Here is a 20626-nt window from a genome sequence, read left to right on the forward strand (position 1 = left end):
TCGTTCTGCACCCACTGCCTTTCAGCCACACTGGGTGGCTAAGTCCACACTGGAACCGGCTACCGGACCAAGGCACACCGCTGAGGGATATCGGAGATCAATCTGAGGAATTGGGGGAGAGTGGGGTTCGATCTTCCTTAAGGTACATTTTGTTTCTTCTTTGCTGCAATTCTTCACACTATTCTAGTGTGTGGGATAGTGTCCGCATCTGCTAGGAGACAGAGTTACTGAAGAGCTGGGGTTACTGCAGGGGTATATCTAGAGTGACGTCAGCTTTGAAATCTGACTCAGTCTCCCATCTGCTAGCAGAAGAGTACAATACTCATTGGTCCTGAGTCCATCTGGTTACACGTTAGGAAAGTTGCCTGTAAAAATTACATTTTATGAACTCCAGAAAGCAGCTCTCTCTGGCACAATGCAAGTACTAAGAATGACTCTGAGCATAAAGTTGAGAGATTAAGATCATTCCCAACATACCCTGGCTTATGAATGAAATTCATTCCCGTCAAAGTATGTGCAAAAAACCCCCCACAATTTAGAAACACTGCCTGGAAGAGAGAGAGAAAAATTGACCTATGTGCTCCATGGAAAATATTTGATTGAATGGCATGCTCAAAGTTTCTAGAAACACTTAGTCCAAACTGGTCTAAGGATTTATGCCACTTTTTAAAAATATTTATTTATTTATTTAAATGCTTTTGAACTATACCGACATTCATAGGACATATCATGCCGGTTTACAATCAACATTGAAGTTCTGAGTGAGAAAGTTACAAATAACAGGGAGGGGGAGAGGGAGCAGGAATGAAAGGAGGAGAAGAAGGGGGCCAGGTGATAGCAAGCACGCAATTAGCGAGAAGGATAAAGTTAGTCATCAGTAAAGGGAGAGAGAGAAAATATAGGAACTGTGTTAACAACTGAGATATGATAATTTACATATTTACACAATCAACAAATATAAGAAAAGCAATAAAGAACACTTTCAGACAAGGGAACAAATTCATTCAATTTATCTCAACAATACAAAAGAGATAAATTCCCATTGGAAAACAAGAAAAGTCTTCCTCCTGAACTCAGCATTACTAAAACTGTAGTCTGTCTTCAGGGGCTTGCACTTTTCCCTTGCAGTTAACTATACAAAAAAGTAAAGGAAAAATAAATGGTGTTGAAAGAATTAGAATGAAGCGAATTATTTTCAAAATCCTTCCTGGCCAGTGTGTTAGGGGACCAGTGGTTGACTATACATTTTAAAACTAGCAAACCTCTGGCACAAGCCCATAAGCAATTAAAAAAAAAAAAAAAAAAAAAAAAGAGGCAAGACTGCACATAAAACAGATCTGTACACTAAATAAAAGTTGATTAAAACTATCAATTCAGAGGACTAAACAGATTTATATAAAGTATTTAAAAGTGGTATGCCATTCTGTATCAAGATTTAACACAAACTCCTCTTAACGTCATGCGTCTTACCTGGGCTTAATTCTACCAAGTAGGGTAGTTTCTCAGGGGGAAGCAAGGAGCCATATCCAGACCCATCAGCTCTCTCCTTCCCCTTAAATGGTTTTCCATCACTTTGCTTCCTGTTTTTCTTTGGAACATACTCAGGAGGCCTTTTTTTCAGCTGAAATACCAGTTCTCCTAAAAAGAACAAATGGAATAAATCTCTCACTATGTCTTACTGAGTACCATCACGTATTCCAGAAAATCCATTTTCATGTCCAATGCAGATTACAAAAATACACAAAAAAACAAAAACAAATACAAATATATGACAGATATAACATCTGAATGAAGTTTCAGCAAGGTGAAAACTACTATTAAGGTATGAAGCAAGAAAAAGAAAAATGTATATTGGCCACAAGTTACCCAGGATAAAAGTGTGCCCACCTTTAGTGTCAGCCCTAGGACTAATAATGGTAGTAGCAATAGCACAGACACTTTTGATGAAACTAACAAATTTGTACAGCTATAAGCCATCGTAACTTTGTTTATGGATCCACTGTAGTGGGGTTGACAGACCACAAAATGTAATGAAAAAGTTGAGAGAAAGATACAATTACATGGTCCCCTGAAGACAAAAAAAGATAATGTATTGCTATTTTTTTATGGACCAACAAAGCAACAAGGAAGGCTGTCTAAAAAAGCCATGAGGGCAACAAAGTGGATCAGATGCCAAAATGTCCAATCAGAAACTATTCTATTGAGACGTGTTTCTTTTTGGCAAGCCCGACTCAGGCAGAGTTTCGTCCCCACATTGGGGCTGCATCAGGGGCTAAAATACACAAACATGAATAACTGAACAAAAGTAGACGCATAAAATCATAATAAAACAACAACTCATCAATACATATATAATGGTAACATAAAATAGTGGAGTTTCAATTGTATCCATATGGTGGTAAGTTATAGTGAGCAAAAGAAATCTTGTATTGTGTTTGAATGATTGACTACATACAGGTAAAAACAGGCACTACTGTTCACAAAAATGTGTCTTTATTCACTTTGGCTTCTAATTGTAATTTTTTTATGCACATGTTGCTACTTATGAACTCCAGATGGAAGTTCTCTTTGGCATTATACAAGTAATAAGGGCATTATCAGTAAATTTTGAGATTGAGATACTTAACACATCCGGGCTTACAAGGGCAAAATTAACTCAATCGGAGACATCACCCCAAGTAAATCAATAAATACGCAAAAATAACCTCTATATATTTCATATTTCTCATTGCACACACATAAGCATGTGCAGACACTACTACCATCATTTCTAAAGCGCTCCTAGAACTACACAGCACTGTAAGGAAATACATAAGAGACCGTCCCAGCCTCATGGAGCTTACAATCTTATCAAGACAAACATACATGACAATCTGTGAGAAGTGTAATTATTGGAAAGAAGTGGTTAGAATTTAAAAGCAGCTTCAAAAAGGTAAGTTTTAAGACCAGATATGAAATGGCCAGAGAAAGTATGTCATGGAAGTCTATTCAATGTATATTGCACAGCAAGGCAGCTACTGCTGAGACGAGTGGAAGAGAAGGGAACAGATACAGTTACTTACCCAATGAACAGAGTTCACAAGGAAGGGAGTGGGGAAAGATAAAACTAGATTGCAAATGAGGAGTTGCAGAGGGAATGCATTTGAAGGCAGGTTAAAAAAAAAGCTAGAACTGTAAGCAAAAGCAAATGGAGAGCCAATTTAACAACTTGAGAAGAGGAGTTACATTGTCATAAGGATATTGAAATGCACACAAAATATATATGTACTGGTACCATCAATGCTTGTATCTTGATTATCTTTCTTTATAAATGCTAAATTCTTTATTTTAATCATTGGAGAAATTACTTACCTGATAATTTCATTTTCCTTAGTGTAGACAGATGGACTCAGGACCAATGAGTATAGTGTACTCCTGATAGCAGTTGGAGATGGATCAGATTTCAATCTGACGTCAGCCCCTAGTACATATACCCCTGCAGGAAGTGCAGCTCTTCAGTATTCTCCTCGAAAAGCATTGTGGATATATGTGTGACTGACTAATTTGATTAACTTGAAAAACTTTATAACTTGGTTAAACTTTATAACTTGGTCTGGTTGAATTGGTTATAGCTGGAGACCGCCAGTATACTCAACCAGAAAGCGTTGACACCCAGTAGGGTGGGTGTCCTAGGTGAATGAAAATATGGCTTACCCTTGAATCATTCGAAATTCCATGTGTAACGGCAGCCAAGGGTGGGATGCTGAGTCCATCTGTCTACACTAAGGAAAACGAAATTATCAGGTAAGTAATTTCTCCATTTCCTAGCGTGTAGCAGATGGACTCAGGACCAATGGAATGTATAAAAGCTACTCCCGAACCGGGTGGGAGGCTGCCTGTGACTCACTTAGTACTGCCCTTGCAAATGCCGTGTCCTCCCGAGCCTGGACATCCAGGCGGTAGAATCTGGAGAAGGTGTGGATGGAGGACCATGTTGCCGCCCTGCAAATCTCGGCGGGTGACAGCATTCTGGTTTCTGCCCAGGACACTGCCTGGGCTCTAGTAGAATGGGCTTGACCTGTAAGGGCGATGGCTTGCCTGCTTCTAAGTAGGCCGCCTTGATGACTTCCTTGATCCAGCGGGCTATGGTTGCCCGCGAGGTCACGTCCCCTTGTCTCTTCCCGCTGTGAAGAACGAATAGGTGGTCTGCTTTTCGTACGGGCTCCGACATTTCCAGATATCTGGATAGGAGTCTGCCGATGTTGAGGTGGCGTAGGCTACGAGCCTCTTCTGAATTCTTCAACTCATCCGGTGATGGTAGAGAGATGGTTTGGTTAAGATAGAAGTGTGACACCACTGAAGGAAGGAAGGAAGGGACCGTGCATAGCTGGATTGTTCCCGGGGTGAGCCTGAGGAACGGTTCATGGCAGGACAGCACTTGTAGTTCCAAAATACGGCGGGCTGAACAAACTGCCAGCAGGAATGCTATCTTTAAGGTTAACAGGCAGAAGGACAGACATCGGAGGGGCCTGAAGGAGGCTCCTGCTAGGAAATCCAAGACCAGGTTGAGATTCCAAAGAGGTACCGGCCACTTTAGTGGTGGGCAGATGTGTTTGACTCCTTTCAGGAAGCGTGAAACGTCTGGGTGAGACGCTATGCTGTCGCCCTCGCTCTTGGAGCCGTAGCATGACAATGCGGCTACATGTACCTTGATGGAGTTGAGAGAGAGACCCTTCTGTAGCCCGTTCCGCAGGAATTCCAGGATCACGGGAACTTTAATTGAGCGTGGTATGATGTCGTGGTCTTCGCACCAGGCTTCGAAAACTCGCCAAATCCTTATATACGTTAAAGATGTGGAGAACTTGCATGCTCAGAGTAGTGTGTTGATTCCCGCCCCCGAGTATCCGCTCTCTCTCAGGCGAGCCCTCTCAATGGCCAGGCCGTAAGAGAGAATTGAGTTGGATCCTCATAGAGGATCGGGCCTTGTTGCAGCAGGTCTCTGTGTGGAAGCAGTGGCAGGAGGGTCCCTGCTAATAGTCTTCTCATGTCTGCGTACCACGGTCTTCTTGGCCAGTCCTGGGCCACTAGACGTACTAGCCCCCGTGTAGCTGTATCTTATGGATGATTGCGCCCAATAGGGGCCATGGCGGGAAGGCGTATAATAGGGTTCCCTGTGGCCAGGGCGTCGATCCCCCGAGACTGAGGTTCCCGCCTGCGGCTGAAGTACCTGGGTACTTGGGCATTGGACTGGTTTGCCAGAAGGTCCATGTCTGGTGTCCCCCACCAGTTTACTATCATCTGGAACGCTGTGGGTGACAGCTTCCATTCTCCTGGGTCTAGACTTTCTCTGCTGAGGTAGTCCGCTGTGATGTTGTCTTTCCTGGCGATGTGGACAGCTGAGATCTCCTGGAGGTTTACTTCCACCCAAGACATTAGAGGGTCGATTTCCAGAGACACCTGTTGACTTCTGGTTCCCCCCTTAACGGTTGATGTAGGCCACTGTCGTGGTGTTGTCCGCATTACTCTGACCACTTTGTCTCGAAGTCTGGGAGCGAATCGCAGGCAGGCTAGTCTGACTGCCCGCGCTTCTAGGCGGTTGATGTTCCATCCCGACTCTTCTGTGTTCCACTGCCCTTGGGCGGTTAGCTCCTCTCAGTGTGCTCCCCATCCTCATAGGCTGGCGTCTGAGGTGAGCAGAGTCCAGGTTGGTGAGGATAGCCTTGTCCCCTGGTTCAGGTGGCTGCCCTGCAGCCACCATTGTAACTGGGTCCGGACCCTGCCCGGGAGAGATAGATGAACGGTGTAGTTCTGAGACAGTGGGTTCCATCGCGATAGGAGTGAGCGCTGTAGGGGTCTCATGTGAGCTCGCGCCCATGGCACTACTTCCAGTGTGGATGCCATCAGACCGAGGACTTGTAGGTAATCCCTTGCTGTGGGGCGAGGTTCGCTCAGCAGGATTTGTAACCAGTTCCTCAGTTTTGATTTCCCTGTGGAATCAGGCTGAACTTGTCGTCTTTGGTGTCGAATCGGACTCCTAGATATTCTAGCGACTGTGTGGGCTGCAAACAACTTTTGTTTGTGTTGACCCCCATCCGAGGCTCTCCAGTAGAGTTTTGACTCTGTTAGTTGCTTGTTGGCTTTCCTCCGGGGATTTCTCCCTGATCAGCCAATAGTCTAGGTACGTGTGTACGAGGATTCCTTCCTTCCTCAGTGTTGCCACCACCACCACTATGATCTTGGTGAATGTCCGGGGTGCTGTGGCTAACCAGAAGGGTAGCGCCTGGAAATGGAAGTGACGGTCCAGGATTTTGAAGCGTAAGAAGCGCTGGTGCTCCTGATGAATTGGGATGTGAAGGTAGGCCTGTGAAAGATCCAGGGATGTGAGGAACTCTCCCAGTTGTATCGCCCTTAATACAGAGTGTAGGGTTTCCATGCGGAAGTGGGGAATCCTCAGGTGGTGGTTGACCGACTTGAGGTCCAGGATGGACCTGAACATCCTCTCTTTCTTGGGGACGATAAAATAAATGGAATAATGCCCAGTATTTATTTCTTGTGGAGGCACTGGGGTTATGGCCTCGAGGGCCAGTAGTCTGGTCAGTGTAACTTCCACTGCCACCCTCTTGGAGAGATCGTGGCAGAGGGATTCCACGAACTTGTCCGGAGGGGTTCATAGGAAATCCAGGTAGTACCCCTCCCGAATGATGGCTAGGACCCACTTGTCCAAAGTTATCTCGACCCATCTGTGGTAGAATAGGGCTAGTCTGCCCCCTGTGGCTTCTTCCCTTGGACGGGTCAGCTGAAACTCATTGTGGGGTGCGGCTGGGGCCTGGACCCAAGCTGGTTCCCCTCTTGTGCTTGTTCCGAAAGGACTGGTTCCTGCCCATAGGGCAGGGCGCTTGATAGTTGCTTCTGTGTGGGTTGAAGTGTTGTGAACCTCTGCCCCTGGAGGCCCGGGGAAAGGGTCGCTGGTTTCTCTTATTCCTGTCCTCCGGTAGGCGCGGCAATGGGGACTCGCCCCATTTGTTGGCCAGTTTCTCTAGTTCGCTGCCGAACACAAGGGATCCTTTGAAGAGCATCCTTGTGAGATGCGTTTTGGAAGACGCGTCGGCCAACCAGCTTTGGAGCCAGAGTTGTCTCCTGGCAGCCACAGCTAATGACACTCCTCTGGCCGCTGTGCGCAGGAGATCGGAGGCGGCGTCCACAAGAAATGATACTGCTGGTTCTGTGGCCTCTCCAGGGGTGTTGCTCCTGGTCTGAGATAGACAGGCACGTGTCACTACGGTGCAGCAGGCCGCTATTTGTAGAGACATAGCGGAGACGTCAAAGGACTGTTTAAGGATGGATGCCAGACGTCAGTCCTGAGCATCTTTGAGCGCTGCTCCTCCCTCCACTGGGATAGTAGTGCGCTTCGAGACCGCAAGACCATGGCATCCACTTTTGGGCATGTCAGAAGATCTTTGGCCACCGGGTCCAGGGGGTACATGGCTGCCATAGCTCGTCCCCCTTTGAATGTGGACTCTGGAGCACTCCATTCCAGATCAATTACCTGCTGGATGGCTTGTAAGAGAGGGAAATGGCAAGAGATCTGACAGAGTCCCTCTAGTATGGGATTCGTCTTAGGCTCCCCCGAAGCACTTGCGCTCGGGATAGCGAGTTCCTTCAGGCTGTGGGTGACAAGGTCTGGGAGCTCGTCCTTGGTGATGAAGCGTCTCATGGTTCGGTGAGGCTCTGTCCCCGGGGGAAGTTCCCCTTCTTCTAGGGGCTCTGCTTCCTCTTCAGAGTTGTCCGTGTCCCCATAGGTGGGGCTTCTGGGCGGTGGAAAAATGTCTAGGCCTATCGTGGCCTGAGGGATAAAGGTCTTCTGGTGGAGACTGTAGCTGTTTAGCCGGAGGCTCCGTCTGCATGTGGATGAAGGTTTGTAGCCCTTTACAGAATTCCACCCATGAGATAGATGCTGGGTCCAAGCTAAGGGGCGTTGAGTCCCTAGAGGTCCCCGTCTGAGGGGGTGTCCTGCTGGAATTTGCTAGGTTCGGGGTACTCACTGAGGAGCTAGTACTCTGTCCTGGGTGAGACTGGCCCTGGCCTGGATCTCCCAGGACCTCCTCGCACAGTGTGCTGGCCTCTTCGCTTTCTGCGGCTCTGAGATGGCATGCTGGGCAGAGGCCTTGAGCTCCGTTCCCGGTGGTGCTAAGGCTATAGGCACGAAAACCTCTTTTTATGCGCTCCGGCACGTCTAAGATGTGCGTGCGGGTTGTGCACGTAGATGTGCCTCTAAGTCGCAGATATGCGCTCAGCCCGATAGGCGCGCGAGGCACGTATAACTTATGTGCACATGTACCTTCTGCGTGTAACTTTATGCACACATGTAATTTGTGCGCCTAGTTGGCCTTGTGCACCCGGATCGAGACGGTGGACAGAGCGGTGAATAGTGCCAATATGGCGACCACCTCGGAGGGTCTCCACGTGAGAGGACCCTTGAAACTAACCGGGGCCTGGCACTGCTAGGGCGGATCAACCCGGCAGCACAGGTCCCGGCCGGCGACCTGTGCGACTCCTCAAACCTCGGAGACCGGAGTCTGTGCTGAAGATTTCTACCTTACCTTGTCTTCGGCACTTCCCGGTTTCGTCCCTGGCGGTCTCCGGCTGCAGGGGGAGAGGGCAAATACCTTCACAGCCGCGCTTGAGGGTGCACCCACTGCCTCCAAGCCACGCCTGAGATCGGGGGCTAGGTCCTCGCCGCAATTCGGCTGCTGGACCGAGGCTCACCTCCGAGGGACCACGGAAATCACCTCGAGAAATCTCAACTGGGGGAGGGACCCGATGGTATCACCGCAGGAGAGCGTGGCTCGTCTTCAGAGGTAAGTTTTCTTCCGAATTTGGTTTTCTCCTTTGAATTTTGTACTAAAGCTGTGAGAGCGTGCGGATAGTCCCTAACTGCTATGGAGACGGAAAATACTGAAGAGCTGCACTTCCTGCAGGGGTATATGTACTAGGGGCTGATGTCAGATTGAAATCTGATCCGTCTCCACCTGCTATCAGGAGTACACTATACCCATTGGTCTTGAGTCCATCTACTACATGCTAGGAAAGCTGGTTTTTAACTTAAGTTTGAATGTTCTGTTTGATTATGAATGTTTTTAATGTGATCTGCATTGAATAATAGTTTTACAATTTGCAGAATATAAGAATAAATGAGTAAATAAAGAATCTTGTTGAGCTAAATTACATTTTACAAGTGTTATGGCAGAAAACATACTACCTAGTAGGGGTGTGCATTTGTTTGCAACATATTGGCAATCCGCAACATAAAGGGCCATATTAGTTGTATTCGTGGGGAAGCAAAACGTATCGCGATTCCCACGAATGCAACGAATCTTCACCGAATTATTTGGCCATCTAAAGGAGCAAATTTAAACACACACACACACACCCCCCAAGACTTGCCAAAACTCCCTGGTGGTCCAGCGAGGGTCCGGGAGCCATCTACTGTACTCACACTGTCAGCTGCCGGTATTCAAAATGGCGCCGAAAGCCCCTGTGACATAGTAAGTTCAAAGGCTATTGGCGCCATTTTGAATACCGGCAGCCGACGGCGAGTGCAGTAGATGGCTCCCAGACCCCCGCGGGACCACCAGGGAGTTTTAGTAAGTCTTGGGGGGGGGGGGGGTCAGGAGGGTGGGGGGTTGTAGTTAATTAAATTTTAGCCGGGAAACGAATAAGAATGGAATGCATGAACGGATCGGGGCCCCCCCTTGCCGAATGCAACATATCTGCCCCCCCCCCGAATACCGAATGTAACGTATGCGGTACCCCTCTGCACATCCCTACTATCTAACAAAAATCAGAACAGAATCTGCAAAAGGCTCTAATAACATAGCTCTAGATCATAAGATTTGCCATATTTTATTTATTTGAAGAGTTTTATATACCGTCGTTCAGAAACGTTAAAATAGCACCATCATAACGGTTTTACAAAATAGGTTATAGGGAAATGGGGGGTTAACAATGGTTGTAAAGCACAAACTGTTATTAGGCTTGGGAAATAACATAAGTAATGATTAAGTTCAGTTTATGAGTTCTTTCTTAATTAAGAAAAGTAATGATGTGATGAATTTCAATTAGTTATGAGGTTGTGTTGGAGGACGGCAGTGTTTAGATGATCCTTTGGGTGGATTGGTATGCTTTGTTGAATAACCAAGTTTTTAATTCTTTTTTTTAAAGGTTTTTAGGTTTTCTTGAATTCTTAGCTTAGTCGGGAGGGAGTTCCATAGTTTTGGGCTGCCAAGGAAGATAGCTCTATTTTGGGTGGAGGTGAGTTGATTTGAATGCGTTGGTGGTTTTTTAGGAGTCTTTTGTTTGCTGACCTCAGGTTTCTACTTGGGGTATGTTGGGGCTTAGCCAATTTATTTGTTCTCTGTATTTAATTTTATGTAAGATGGAAAGGACCTTGTATTCAATCCTGTATTTTATTGGTAGCCAATGGAGTGAAATAAGGGTTGGGGTGATGTGGTCATGCTTTTTGGCTCCTGTGAGGATTCTTGCAGCTGAATTCTGCAGGATCTGGAGAGGGCGAATGGTGTTTAGCGGTAAGTTGAGAAGTAGATAGTTGCAGTAGTCTATATTGGAGAAAATTAGTAATTGTAGAACTGTTCTAAAGTCATTATTTGGGAGAAAAGGTTTTAGATGACGAAGTGTGAGTAGTTTATGAAAACAGTCTTTGATTTTTAGAAACATAGAAATGACGGCAGAAGAAGACCAAACGGCCCATCCAGTCTGCCCAGCAAGCTTCACACATTTTTTTCTCTCATACTTATCTGTTTCTCTTAGCTCTTGGTTCTATTTCCCTTCCACCCCCACCATTAATGTAGAGAGCAGTGATGGAGCTGCATCCAAGTGAAATATCTAGCTTGATTAGTTAGGGGTAGTAGGGGTAGTAACCGCCGCAATAAGCAAGTTACACCCATGCTTATTTGTTTTACCCAGACTATGTTGTACAGCCCTTGTTGGTTCTTTTTTCTTCTCACCTGCCTTTGAAGCAGGGAGCTATGCTGGATATGCGTGAAGTATCAGTTTTTCTTCTCTCCTGCCGTTGAAGCAGAGAGCCATGCTGGATATGCATTGAAAGTGAAGTATCAGGCACATTTGGTTTGGGGTAGTAACCGCCGTAACAAGCCAGCTACTCCCCGCTTTGTGAGTGCGAACCCTTTTTTCTTCTCCCCTGCTGTTGAAGCAGAGAGCTATGCTGTATATGCATTGAAAGTGAAGTATCAGGCATATTTGGTTTGGGGTAGTAACCGCCGTAACAAGCCAGCTACTCCCCTCTTTGTGAGTGCAAATCCTTTTTTCACATTTCCTCTTGCTGTTGAAGCTTACAGCGATGTTGGAGTCACAGTAAGCATGTGTATGTTTATTGAATAAGGGTATTGTGTCCAGGCAGTAGCCATCATTCTGGCGAGTCACCCACTCTTCATTGGCGGCCTCTTGACTTTATGGATCCACAGTGTTTATCCCATGCCCCTTTGAAGTCCTTCACAGTTCTGGTCTTCACCACTTCCTCCTGAAGGGCATTCCAGGCATCCACCACCCTCTCCGTGAAGAAATACTTCCTGACATTGGTTCTGAATCTTCCTCCCTGGAGCCTCAAATCGTGACCCCTGGTTCTGCTGATTTTTTTCCTACGGAAAAGGTTTGTCGTTGTCTTTGGATCATTAAAACCTTTCAAGTATCTGAAAGTCTGTATCATATCACCTCTGCTCCTCCTTTCCTCCAGGGTGTACATATTTAGATTCTTCAATCTCTCCTCGTACGTCATCCGATGAAGATCCTCCACGTTCCTGGTCACCCTTCTCTGTACCGCTTCCATCTTGTCTTTGTCTTTTTGTAGATACGGTCTCCAGAACTGAACACAGTACTCCAGGTGAGGCCTCACCAAGGACCTGTACAAGGGAATAATCACTTCCCTTTTCTTACTCGATATTCCTCTCTCTATGCAGCCCAGCATTCTTCTGGCTTTTGCTATCGCCTTGTCGCATTGTTTCGCAGACTTCATATCATTAGACACTATCACCCCCAAGGTCCCTCTCCTGCTCCGTGCACATCAGCCTTTCCCCCCCCCCCCCCCCCCATCGAATACAGTTCATTCGGATTTCCACTCCCCATATGCATGACTTTGCACTTCTTGGCATTGAATGTCAGCTGCCATATCTTCGACCACTCTTCCAGTTTCCTTAGATCCCGTCTCATTCCCTCCACTCCTTCCGGCGTGTCCACTCTGTTGCAGATCTTAGTGTCATCCGCAAAAAGACAAACCTTACCTTCTATCCCGTCCACAATGTCGCTCACAAAGATATTGAACAGGACCAGTCCCAACACCGATCCTTGCGGTACACCACTTAAAACCGCTCTCTCTTCAGAGAAGGTTCCATTTACCATCACACATTGTCTTCTGTCCGTCAACCAATTTGCAATCCAGGTCACCACCTCGGCACTCACTCCCAAGCTTCTCGTTTTATTCACCAGTCTCCTGTGCGGAACTGTATCAAAAGCTTTGCTGAAATCCAAGTATATGATATCGAGCGCTCTTCCTTGATACAATTCCTTGGTTACCCAGTCAAAACAGTCAATCAGATTTGTCTGACCAGATCTTCCCCTGGTGAATCCATGCTGCCTCTGGTCCATCAATTCTCCAGACTGTAGATAGTTCACTATTCTCTCTTTCAGCAGTGACTCCATTACTTTTCCCACCACCGAAGTGAGGCTAACCGGTCTGTAGTTGCCAGCTTCCTCCCTGTTCCCACTCTTGTGAAGCGGGACCACCACCGCTCTTCTCCAATCACTCGGCACCACTCCCGTTTCTAGGGATCTATTGAACAGGTCACACAGCGGACCCGCCAGAACATCTCTGAGCTCCCTCAATATCCTTGGATGAATCCCATCAGGCCCCATGGCTTTGTCCACTTTCTGGTTCTTTAGCTCTTCCCACACATTTTCTACTGTAAAAGGATTTTCATCTATTCCACTTCCCTCCAGTTTCTTGTTGTGTAGAGCTGGTCCTTCTCCAGGGTCGTCTTTAGTGAACACAGAGCTGAAGTATTTGTTTAATATTTCTGCCATTTCTTCGTCTCTCTCCACACATTGATCATTACCACCTTTCAATTTCACTATACCACTTTGGACCTTTCTCTTTTCGCTGATGTATCTGAAAAATGTTTTGTCACTATTTTTTTATCTCCTTGGCAATCCTCTCTTCCGCTTGACTTTTTGCCAACTTGATTAATTTGTCTCCCTCAGTTGATACAAATATTCTTCTTTGTGCTCCTTCCTTTGGGATCCTTTATATTTCTTGAATGCTGTTCTTTTAGCTTTAATTTTGTCAGCCACCTCCTTTGAGAACCAGATAGGTTTCAATTTTCTTTTGCTTTTCTTTACATTTCTAACATATAGAGCAGTTGCCTTGGTGATTGCTCCTTTTAGATTGGTCCACTGCTGATCCACATCTCTCTCGTTCTCCCATCCTTTAAGTTCTTCCTCCAGGTAGTTCCCCATTTCCTCAAAGTCTGTGTTTTTGAACTGTAAAACTCGGGTTTTTGTGGTTCTTTTCCCTATTCTATTAGTGATATTAAACCATACCGTTTGATGATCACTGCTGCTGAGGTGGGCGCCCACCTGGACATCTGAGACATTATCTGCATTCGTGAGCACTAAGTCGAGTATAGCTCCTTCTCTCGTGGGTTCCAACACCTTTTGTTTGAACAAAGATACTTGCATGGCATCCACTATCGCTCTACTATTTTTAGTTTCTGCAGATGGGATTTTCCAGTCTACATCTGGCATATTAAAGTCACCCACGATCACCACTTCTCCCTTCTTACCTATCTTATGGATGTCTTCAACCAGATCTCTGTCCAGCTCTTCCTTTTGGTTTGGAGACCTGTAAACCACTCCAATATAAATGGACGCTCCGTCATCTTTTTCTAGGTCGACCCATAGAGCTTCTTCATTACCCCAACTTCCTTGTAGCTCAGATGTTTGGATGTTGTTTCTGACATAAAGAGCCACATTGTTGATATATGATTTTTGAATGAAAGATCTTTGTCTATAATTACTCAGAGGTTGCGGGCATGGTTGATTGGAGATAATATTGAATTTTGGTCCATGAGATTGAGTGGCGGTGTTTGTAGAGAGTGGTTCTTTCTGTCAAGTAATATCAATTCAGTTTTGTTAAAGTTGAGGATGAGTTTGATGTTGGCTAGTATTTTCTTAATGCTGATTAGGTAATTGGCAGTTAATTTGTAAGTTTCTTCAATTTAATTTTTTATTGGAATTAATATTTGAATATCATCAGCATAGATTAAGTGGGTTAGATTCAGATTTGCAAGGAAGTGGCATAGTGGGAGGAGATATATGTTAGAGAGCGTTGAAGAAAGGGCAGATCCTTTGGGGACTCCAGTGTCTAAGCTGATTTTCTTTGATAGGGAATCATTAAGTAGTACTTGGTAGGATCTTTGTGACAAGTAAGAGGACCACCATTGAAGGGTTGTTTTGTTGGCACCAATTTCATATAGACGATTAATCAGTATAGAATGGTTTACAGTATCAAATGCTGCTGATAGGTCGAGCAGGATTAGAAGGTAGCTTTGGCCTTTTTCGAATCCTTTGAGTACGAAATCATTCATAGCAAGTAGTAGTATTTCTGTGTTAAGTTGCTTTCTGAAGCCAAATTGAGAAGGTAAGAGGATGTTATCATCTAGATGGTCAGTGAGTTGAGTGTGGACAATTTTCTCAATGATTTTGGCAATACATGGGAGGTTTGATATGGGTCTGTAGTTCATTGGATTTTCTGGATCTAGATTGTTTTGTTTTGGTTTTTTTTAGAATGGGTTTAATGATGGCCAATTTTAGGCATTCTGGGCATTTTCCTTCAGAGAGGGAAATGTTTACAATTTTAGTTAGTGTTTTGGTAATTGATGGATCGAGATTTTTTATTGTGTGATGGGAATGGCGTCAATGGGGTGTTTAGCTGGGTTCATTTTTTTGATGCACTTTTGGATTTCTAAGGAAGATGCTGTTTCAAAGTTGGACCAGGTTTTTGATTGAATGTTCAGTAATTTCTGGTTTTGAGATTCATTTTTTAGGTTGTTTTTTGTGAGTAATTTGATTTTTTCATTATTTATTTATAGACTTTTCTTTGCCGACATTCGTGAGGCACATCATACCGGCTTACATTGAACTGAAAGGAGGAAAATACAATTAACAGAACAACATGTCATAGTTAAACGCAAATGTTGTAGGATATAAGTATCGTAAAACATTCAGAGATTATATATAACAACAAAAGAACTAAATAGCTATGGAGGAAAAGGTAGAAAGAAAGAGAAACTTTGTACAAACTAAGAAAACTTTATCTTTAACAATGAGAAAGTGGTATAGGGGTTATGAAGTGCTGCAAAGTTCCAGGGGGGGAGGGTTGGGGCACAGATGGAAAAGGAGAAGAGCAAGGGGGGGAGGGGCACGTAATGGAGATTGTTAGAAAGGTCCATTTAGAGAGGTCCATTTAGGAGAAGTCTACATATTGGTTGGGTCGGGGTATGCCTGCTTGAAGAGCCATGTTTTGACTCCTTTTTTGAATTTGTTGAGTGATTGTTATATTCGGAGGGAAGGGGGGGAGGGAGTTCCAGAGGTAGGTGCTAGCTATGGAGAAAGCCCTTTCTCTGGTGAGGGACAGATGCGCAGCCTTCATAAGAACATAAGAAAATGCCATACTGGGTCAGACCAAGGGTCCATCAAGCCCAGCATCCTGTTTCCAACAGTGGCCAATCCAGGCCATAAGAACCTGGCAAGTACCCAAAAACTAAGTCTATTCCATGTAACCATTACTAATGGCAGTGGCTATTCTCTAAGTGAACTTAATAGCAGGTAATGGACTTCTCCTCCAAGAACTTATCCAATCCTTTTTTAAACACAGCTATACTAACTGCACTTACCACATCCTCTGGCAACAAATTCCAGAGTTTAATTGTGCGTTGAGTAAAAAAGAACTTTCTCCGATTAGTTTTAAATGTGCCCCATGCTAACTTCATGGAGTGCCCCCTAGTCTTTCTTTTTTTTTGATATTTAAGATTTTTATTGAACCAACAATAAAATACATATCAAACAAATTATGTAGTCAGAGAGAAAGTGAACATAGTACATTATTAGATCAATGCTGTTCCAACATTAAACAGAACAAAGCAGTCCGATCTGCGTTTTCTCCGTGCACACAGACTTTCAAGGTTCATTACATTATTATACCCACTCCCCCCCCCCTCCCCCCATGCTTCACACGTAGACAAAGGCAATAAAGGACAACAGAGGGCATCTTCAGATAAAACAAGGGAACCTCCCTAAGACATCTTGGGGACGTAAAATAAGAAATAGGGCTGTCCGAAAACCAGACTATATTCATGTCACTGCAACACCAGACATGTTAGAGAACCACTGTTGATAAGGGAGCCAAATTGATTCAAAGGCGGACACTCTCTTGTGTTTATAGGCTGTGATTTGAGAAAGTAAATAAATCCTCCGCACTTTTTGTTGGATGTCCTCTATCTTAGGGAGGTTGGGGGATTTCCACAATCTCGCTATCTCACAGCGACTAGCTGTAAATACGTATTGAGTGAACTGATGGAAGGACTCCGTCACTCCGGGTCTCGCCCTACCCAACAGTACCTGTGCAGGTGGGAAAACCAGCCGACCAGAAAAAATTTCGCTTAACCAATAAAACACCTTCCCCCAAACTGTCTGAACATGGGTACAGGTCCACCACATGTGAAAGAATGTACAACCTCGCCAACATGTATCAGGGTAGAGAGGAGTATATTTATGCAGTTGGGTAGGACACCTGTACCATCTGTAGAGGAGCTTATAAGAGTTTTCAATGAGCGAAGCGGCAATATGTCCCCTGCCCAGGTTATGGAAAACCGATTTCCAAATTTGAGGAGTCCAGGTAACCTGAAGGTCCTGTTCCCAGGCCCTTTGAAAGGTATAATAGGTGGTGTCCCGGACCAGTAACATTTGATACAACTTGGACAATATTCTAGTACAGCTATGAGCCCGCTCACATAACTTTTCAAAATCGGATTCACCCTGGGCTAAATGTGTATCAAGCAAGTTAATCCTAGCAAAGTGAGCCAATTGTAAGTAGAAGTACCCAGCTGACTCAGGTAAATCATAAGCTCGCCGAAGCTCAGCAAAAGGGCGCAATGATGAGGAACCCCAAACATGTCCCCATGTCCAGATACCCCGTCTCCTCCATTCTAAATAGGCTGAGCTCTCAAATCCCGGACTAAAAGCTTTGTTGGTTGAAATATGCGTGCTGTTATGATATGCCCTGGTACCCACCAACAAAGCCCCATAACGGTGCCAGAACTGAAACAACATACGGGTGGAAGGAGGCAGCACCGCATCCACGTCCACCATCCAAGTATGTTTAGGCTGCCATAATAAACTAGAAAGTGGTACATCCCCGAGAAGTTCCTGATTAATAATCGCCCACTGTTTCGGGCATCTGGTGAGATGCAGATCAACCAAGTGTTTGAACTGAGCTGCACGGAAGTAACGGGTAAGATCCGGTACTCCCAAACCACCTCTACTTTTTGGTTGGGTTAAGACCCTCCTGGCAACCCGGGGCCTACGACCCCCCCAGATAAAATACATACAACGCCTCTGCCAGTATTGTAACGTGGATACTGAAACCTGTACCGGGAGCATCTGAAACAGATAAATCAATCTCGGGAGAATGCTCATCTTAAAAACCGCCATTCTTCCCAGACAGGAAATCTGGTATCGGCTCCACTCCTCCATATCCTTAGAGAGTTTACTCCACAGGGGGTTGTAATTAATATGAAATAGATCAAGAGAGGCAGCCAACTGGATCCCTAAATATTTAATTTGTGTTTTGGCCCATTTAAAAGGAAACAATTCCTGTAGGTGGCACACCGAACGAGAGGTCAGGTTGATGTTAAGTATCTCTGATTTATCCCAGTTTACTGTAAAACCAGAAACCCTACCAAAAGCCTCCATCTCCTCAATTACACAGTCAAGAAAAGTGGCTGGATCTGTGAGTGTAAATAGTATGTCGTCAGCATACAGAGAAATCTTGGCGTTAAAATTGCCCATGGTCACTCCAGAAATATGTGGATTCCTACGTATGTTGATAGCGAACGGTTCCAGAAATAATGCAAAAAGGAGCGGGGAGAGCGGGCATCCCTGCCTAGTCCCCCGGCCCACATCAAAAGGAGCTGAATAACCGCCATTAATCTTCAAACAAGCCCGACGGGCATGGTAAAGCTGACCCAACCACTGCAAGTAAGAGGCGCCAAAACCCATAGCTTCCAATGTGTGGAAGAGATAAGGCCAGTGCACCCGGTCAAAAGCTTTATCCGCATCAATTGACAAGCCACCGCCGGAATTTTATGTTTTTGGGCATACCATATAGTATCAATAATTTTGTGGACATTGTCAGCGGTGGTTCGACCGGGAATGAAACCAGCCTGGTCAGCCCCCACCAAATGCGGGATAAAACAATTTAAGCGATTCGCCAATATTTTTGCTAGCAACTTAATATCAATGTTTAACAAAGAAATAGGCCTGTACGAGCCACATACTGAAGGGTCCCGGCCGGGTTTAACTGGTAAAGTAATCCCAGCCAGATTAGTCTGTGCCGGCAAAATGGACCCAGTCTGCAGGGAGTTGAAAAACTTCAGTAATATGGGGGTGAGGGCCGGAGCAAATTGTTTATAGAACCGGGACGTAAACCCATCGAGGCCTGGCGACTTTCCCTCTTTAAGTGAATTAATGGCTGCCTCTAATTCAATAGATGTAATATCTCCATCGAGAAATTGCCTCTGGGCTGAAGTCAGCTGAGGGAGAGGCATCCGAGAGAGATAGGCCTCAACCGTGGCCGCCGCTATATCAGTTTCCCCCTTATATAAGGTCGAATAGAATTTATGAAAACATTGTCTAATGGAGGTATTGTCCATGAGGAAGCCCCCCGCATCATCTCTGATTTTTGAAATATGGGCCTGAGCCTGTTTCCTTTTAAGACAATGAGCCAAATATCGGCCAGCCCTATTCCCACCCTCAAAAAACTGCTGCTGGGCCATTTCCAATTGATGGGCAATCCGAGCTGAGTCTAAAGCCATGATCTTGCCTCTAAGTTCCTGCATGGGACCCCTTAAAACCGAGCGGTCCCCTCCCCGCATGTGAGCCCGTTCCAACCGTGCCAAATCGGTCAGCAAAGTCTGGCGCTCCCGCTCACGTCTCCGTTTAAGATAAGATGCCCGTGCTATGCAGGATCCCCGCAAAACACATTTTAAGCATTCCCATAGAGTCCCTGCCCCCACCTCTCCTGTATCATTGAGGCGAATATAATCCTGAATTTCCTGGGCCAGCTGTTTCCGAAAAAGGGTATCTTCCAGCAGGGAATCGTTCAGCCGCCAAAAACGTTGGCCGGTATCCGATTGGCCCACCGCTAGGGTAAACCAAATAGGGGCATGATCAGACCAAACCTTAGGTTCAATATCTACTGCCTGTACAGCAGTAAGTTTAGTTTTGTCTACCAGAAACATGTCTATTCGCGAATAGCTATCATGTGGGGGCGAATAAAAAGTATAACATCGAGAGGATGGGAAACGGGAGCGCCACACATCCACCCCCGACACCAGCGTAAGGATCTTCCTAAGCGCTTTCCGGGCAAGTGCGGGGTCAGAACTAGACCCCGTGGAGGTATCTAAACGGGGATTGAGGGTCAGGTTAAAATCCCCTCCCAAAATGACACTTCCCACTGCCTGAGCCGCTAGCATCTGGTAGAGTTTAACAGCATTCTTCCAGCCACTCCAGCATTCTTCCACTCACTCCAGCATTCTTCCAGCCACTCCAGCATTCATCTCAGCTAATACCATCTAACACCACTTTCGCTCCTAACAATGCAAACAATGTACCACGGTCTCCCAATACCGATTCTCCATCATAGAACGCTACTCACAGGAAAATCAAACATAATCTACAATCAACGCACCTACAAATAACTTATCCCCATCATGATTACTCCAATCACACAACTTCTAGGATTCACTCTGTTCTCATTGATATTATTTAATGCTCAATCACTATCCAAGAAATCACTAATTTTAAATGATCTTCTCCTAGATGCAAACCCAGACTTATGTGCTATAACAGAAACGTGGTTTAAATCTACAGATATAGATTTAATTAATCAACTACCTACTCAGACATACGACTTTTTCTCAATCCCACGACAGAAAAAAAAGGGGTGGGGCATTCTCTTAGCAGCTAAGAAAGATCTTAGATTCACTCATCACCCAATCAAATCTGACTCGAAATTGGAAACAGGTCTCTTCAAATCAGACTCACTACAAATCCTTCTAATATATGCCCCTCCAGGACTTCTAGAAACGGACCCATCACCCTTCCTAGAAATCTTAGCATCTTATCTAAAACCAGACTTCCCAACGATAATCCTAGGAGATTTCAACTTGCACGTTGATAACCCCACACTCTCAACCAGCTGCGAAACCATTCTTACAGCCATGTCTGCAATGGGATTCAAACAAATAATCAATGAACCTACGCACAAGGCAGGTCACAC

General features: G+C 45.2%; 1 protein-coding gene across 21 annotated transcripts in view; it reads right to left on the bottom strand.

Annotated features, from left to right (window-relative positions):
* The window catches only part of AFDN (afadin, adherens junction formation factor), a 1391435-nt gene that overhangs the window by 1152898 nt on the left and 217911 nt on the right, over positions 1-20626 (bottom strand). For all 21 annotated transcript variants that reach the window (XM_029594302.1, XM_029594301.1, XM_029594288.1 and 18 more), the window contains exon 8: positions 1471-1638. In XM_029594302.1, the coding sequence (XP_029450162.1) occupies positions 1471-1638 (168 nt within the window). The remainder of the gene's footprint in view (positions 1-1470; positions 1639-20626) is intronic.

The sequence above is a fragment of the Rhinatrema bivittatum genome, chromosome 3 (assembly GCF_901001135.1).
Source record: "Rhinatrema bivittatum chromosome 3, aRhiBiv1.1, whole genome shotgun sequence".
Classification (NCBI taxonomy): Eukaryota; Metazoa; Chordata; class Amphibia; order Gymnophiona; family Rhinatrematidae; genus Rhinatrema; species Rhinatrema bivittatum.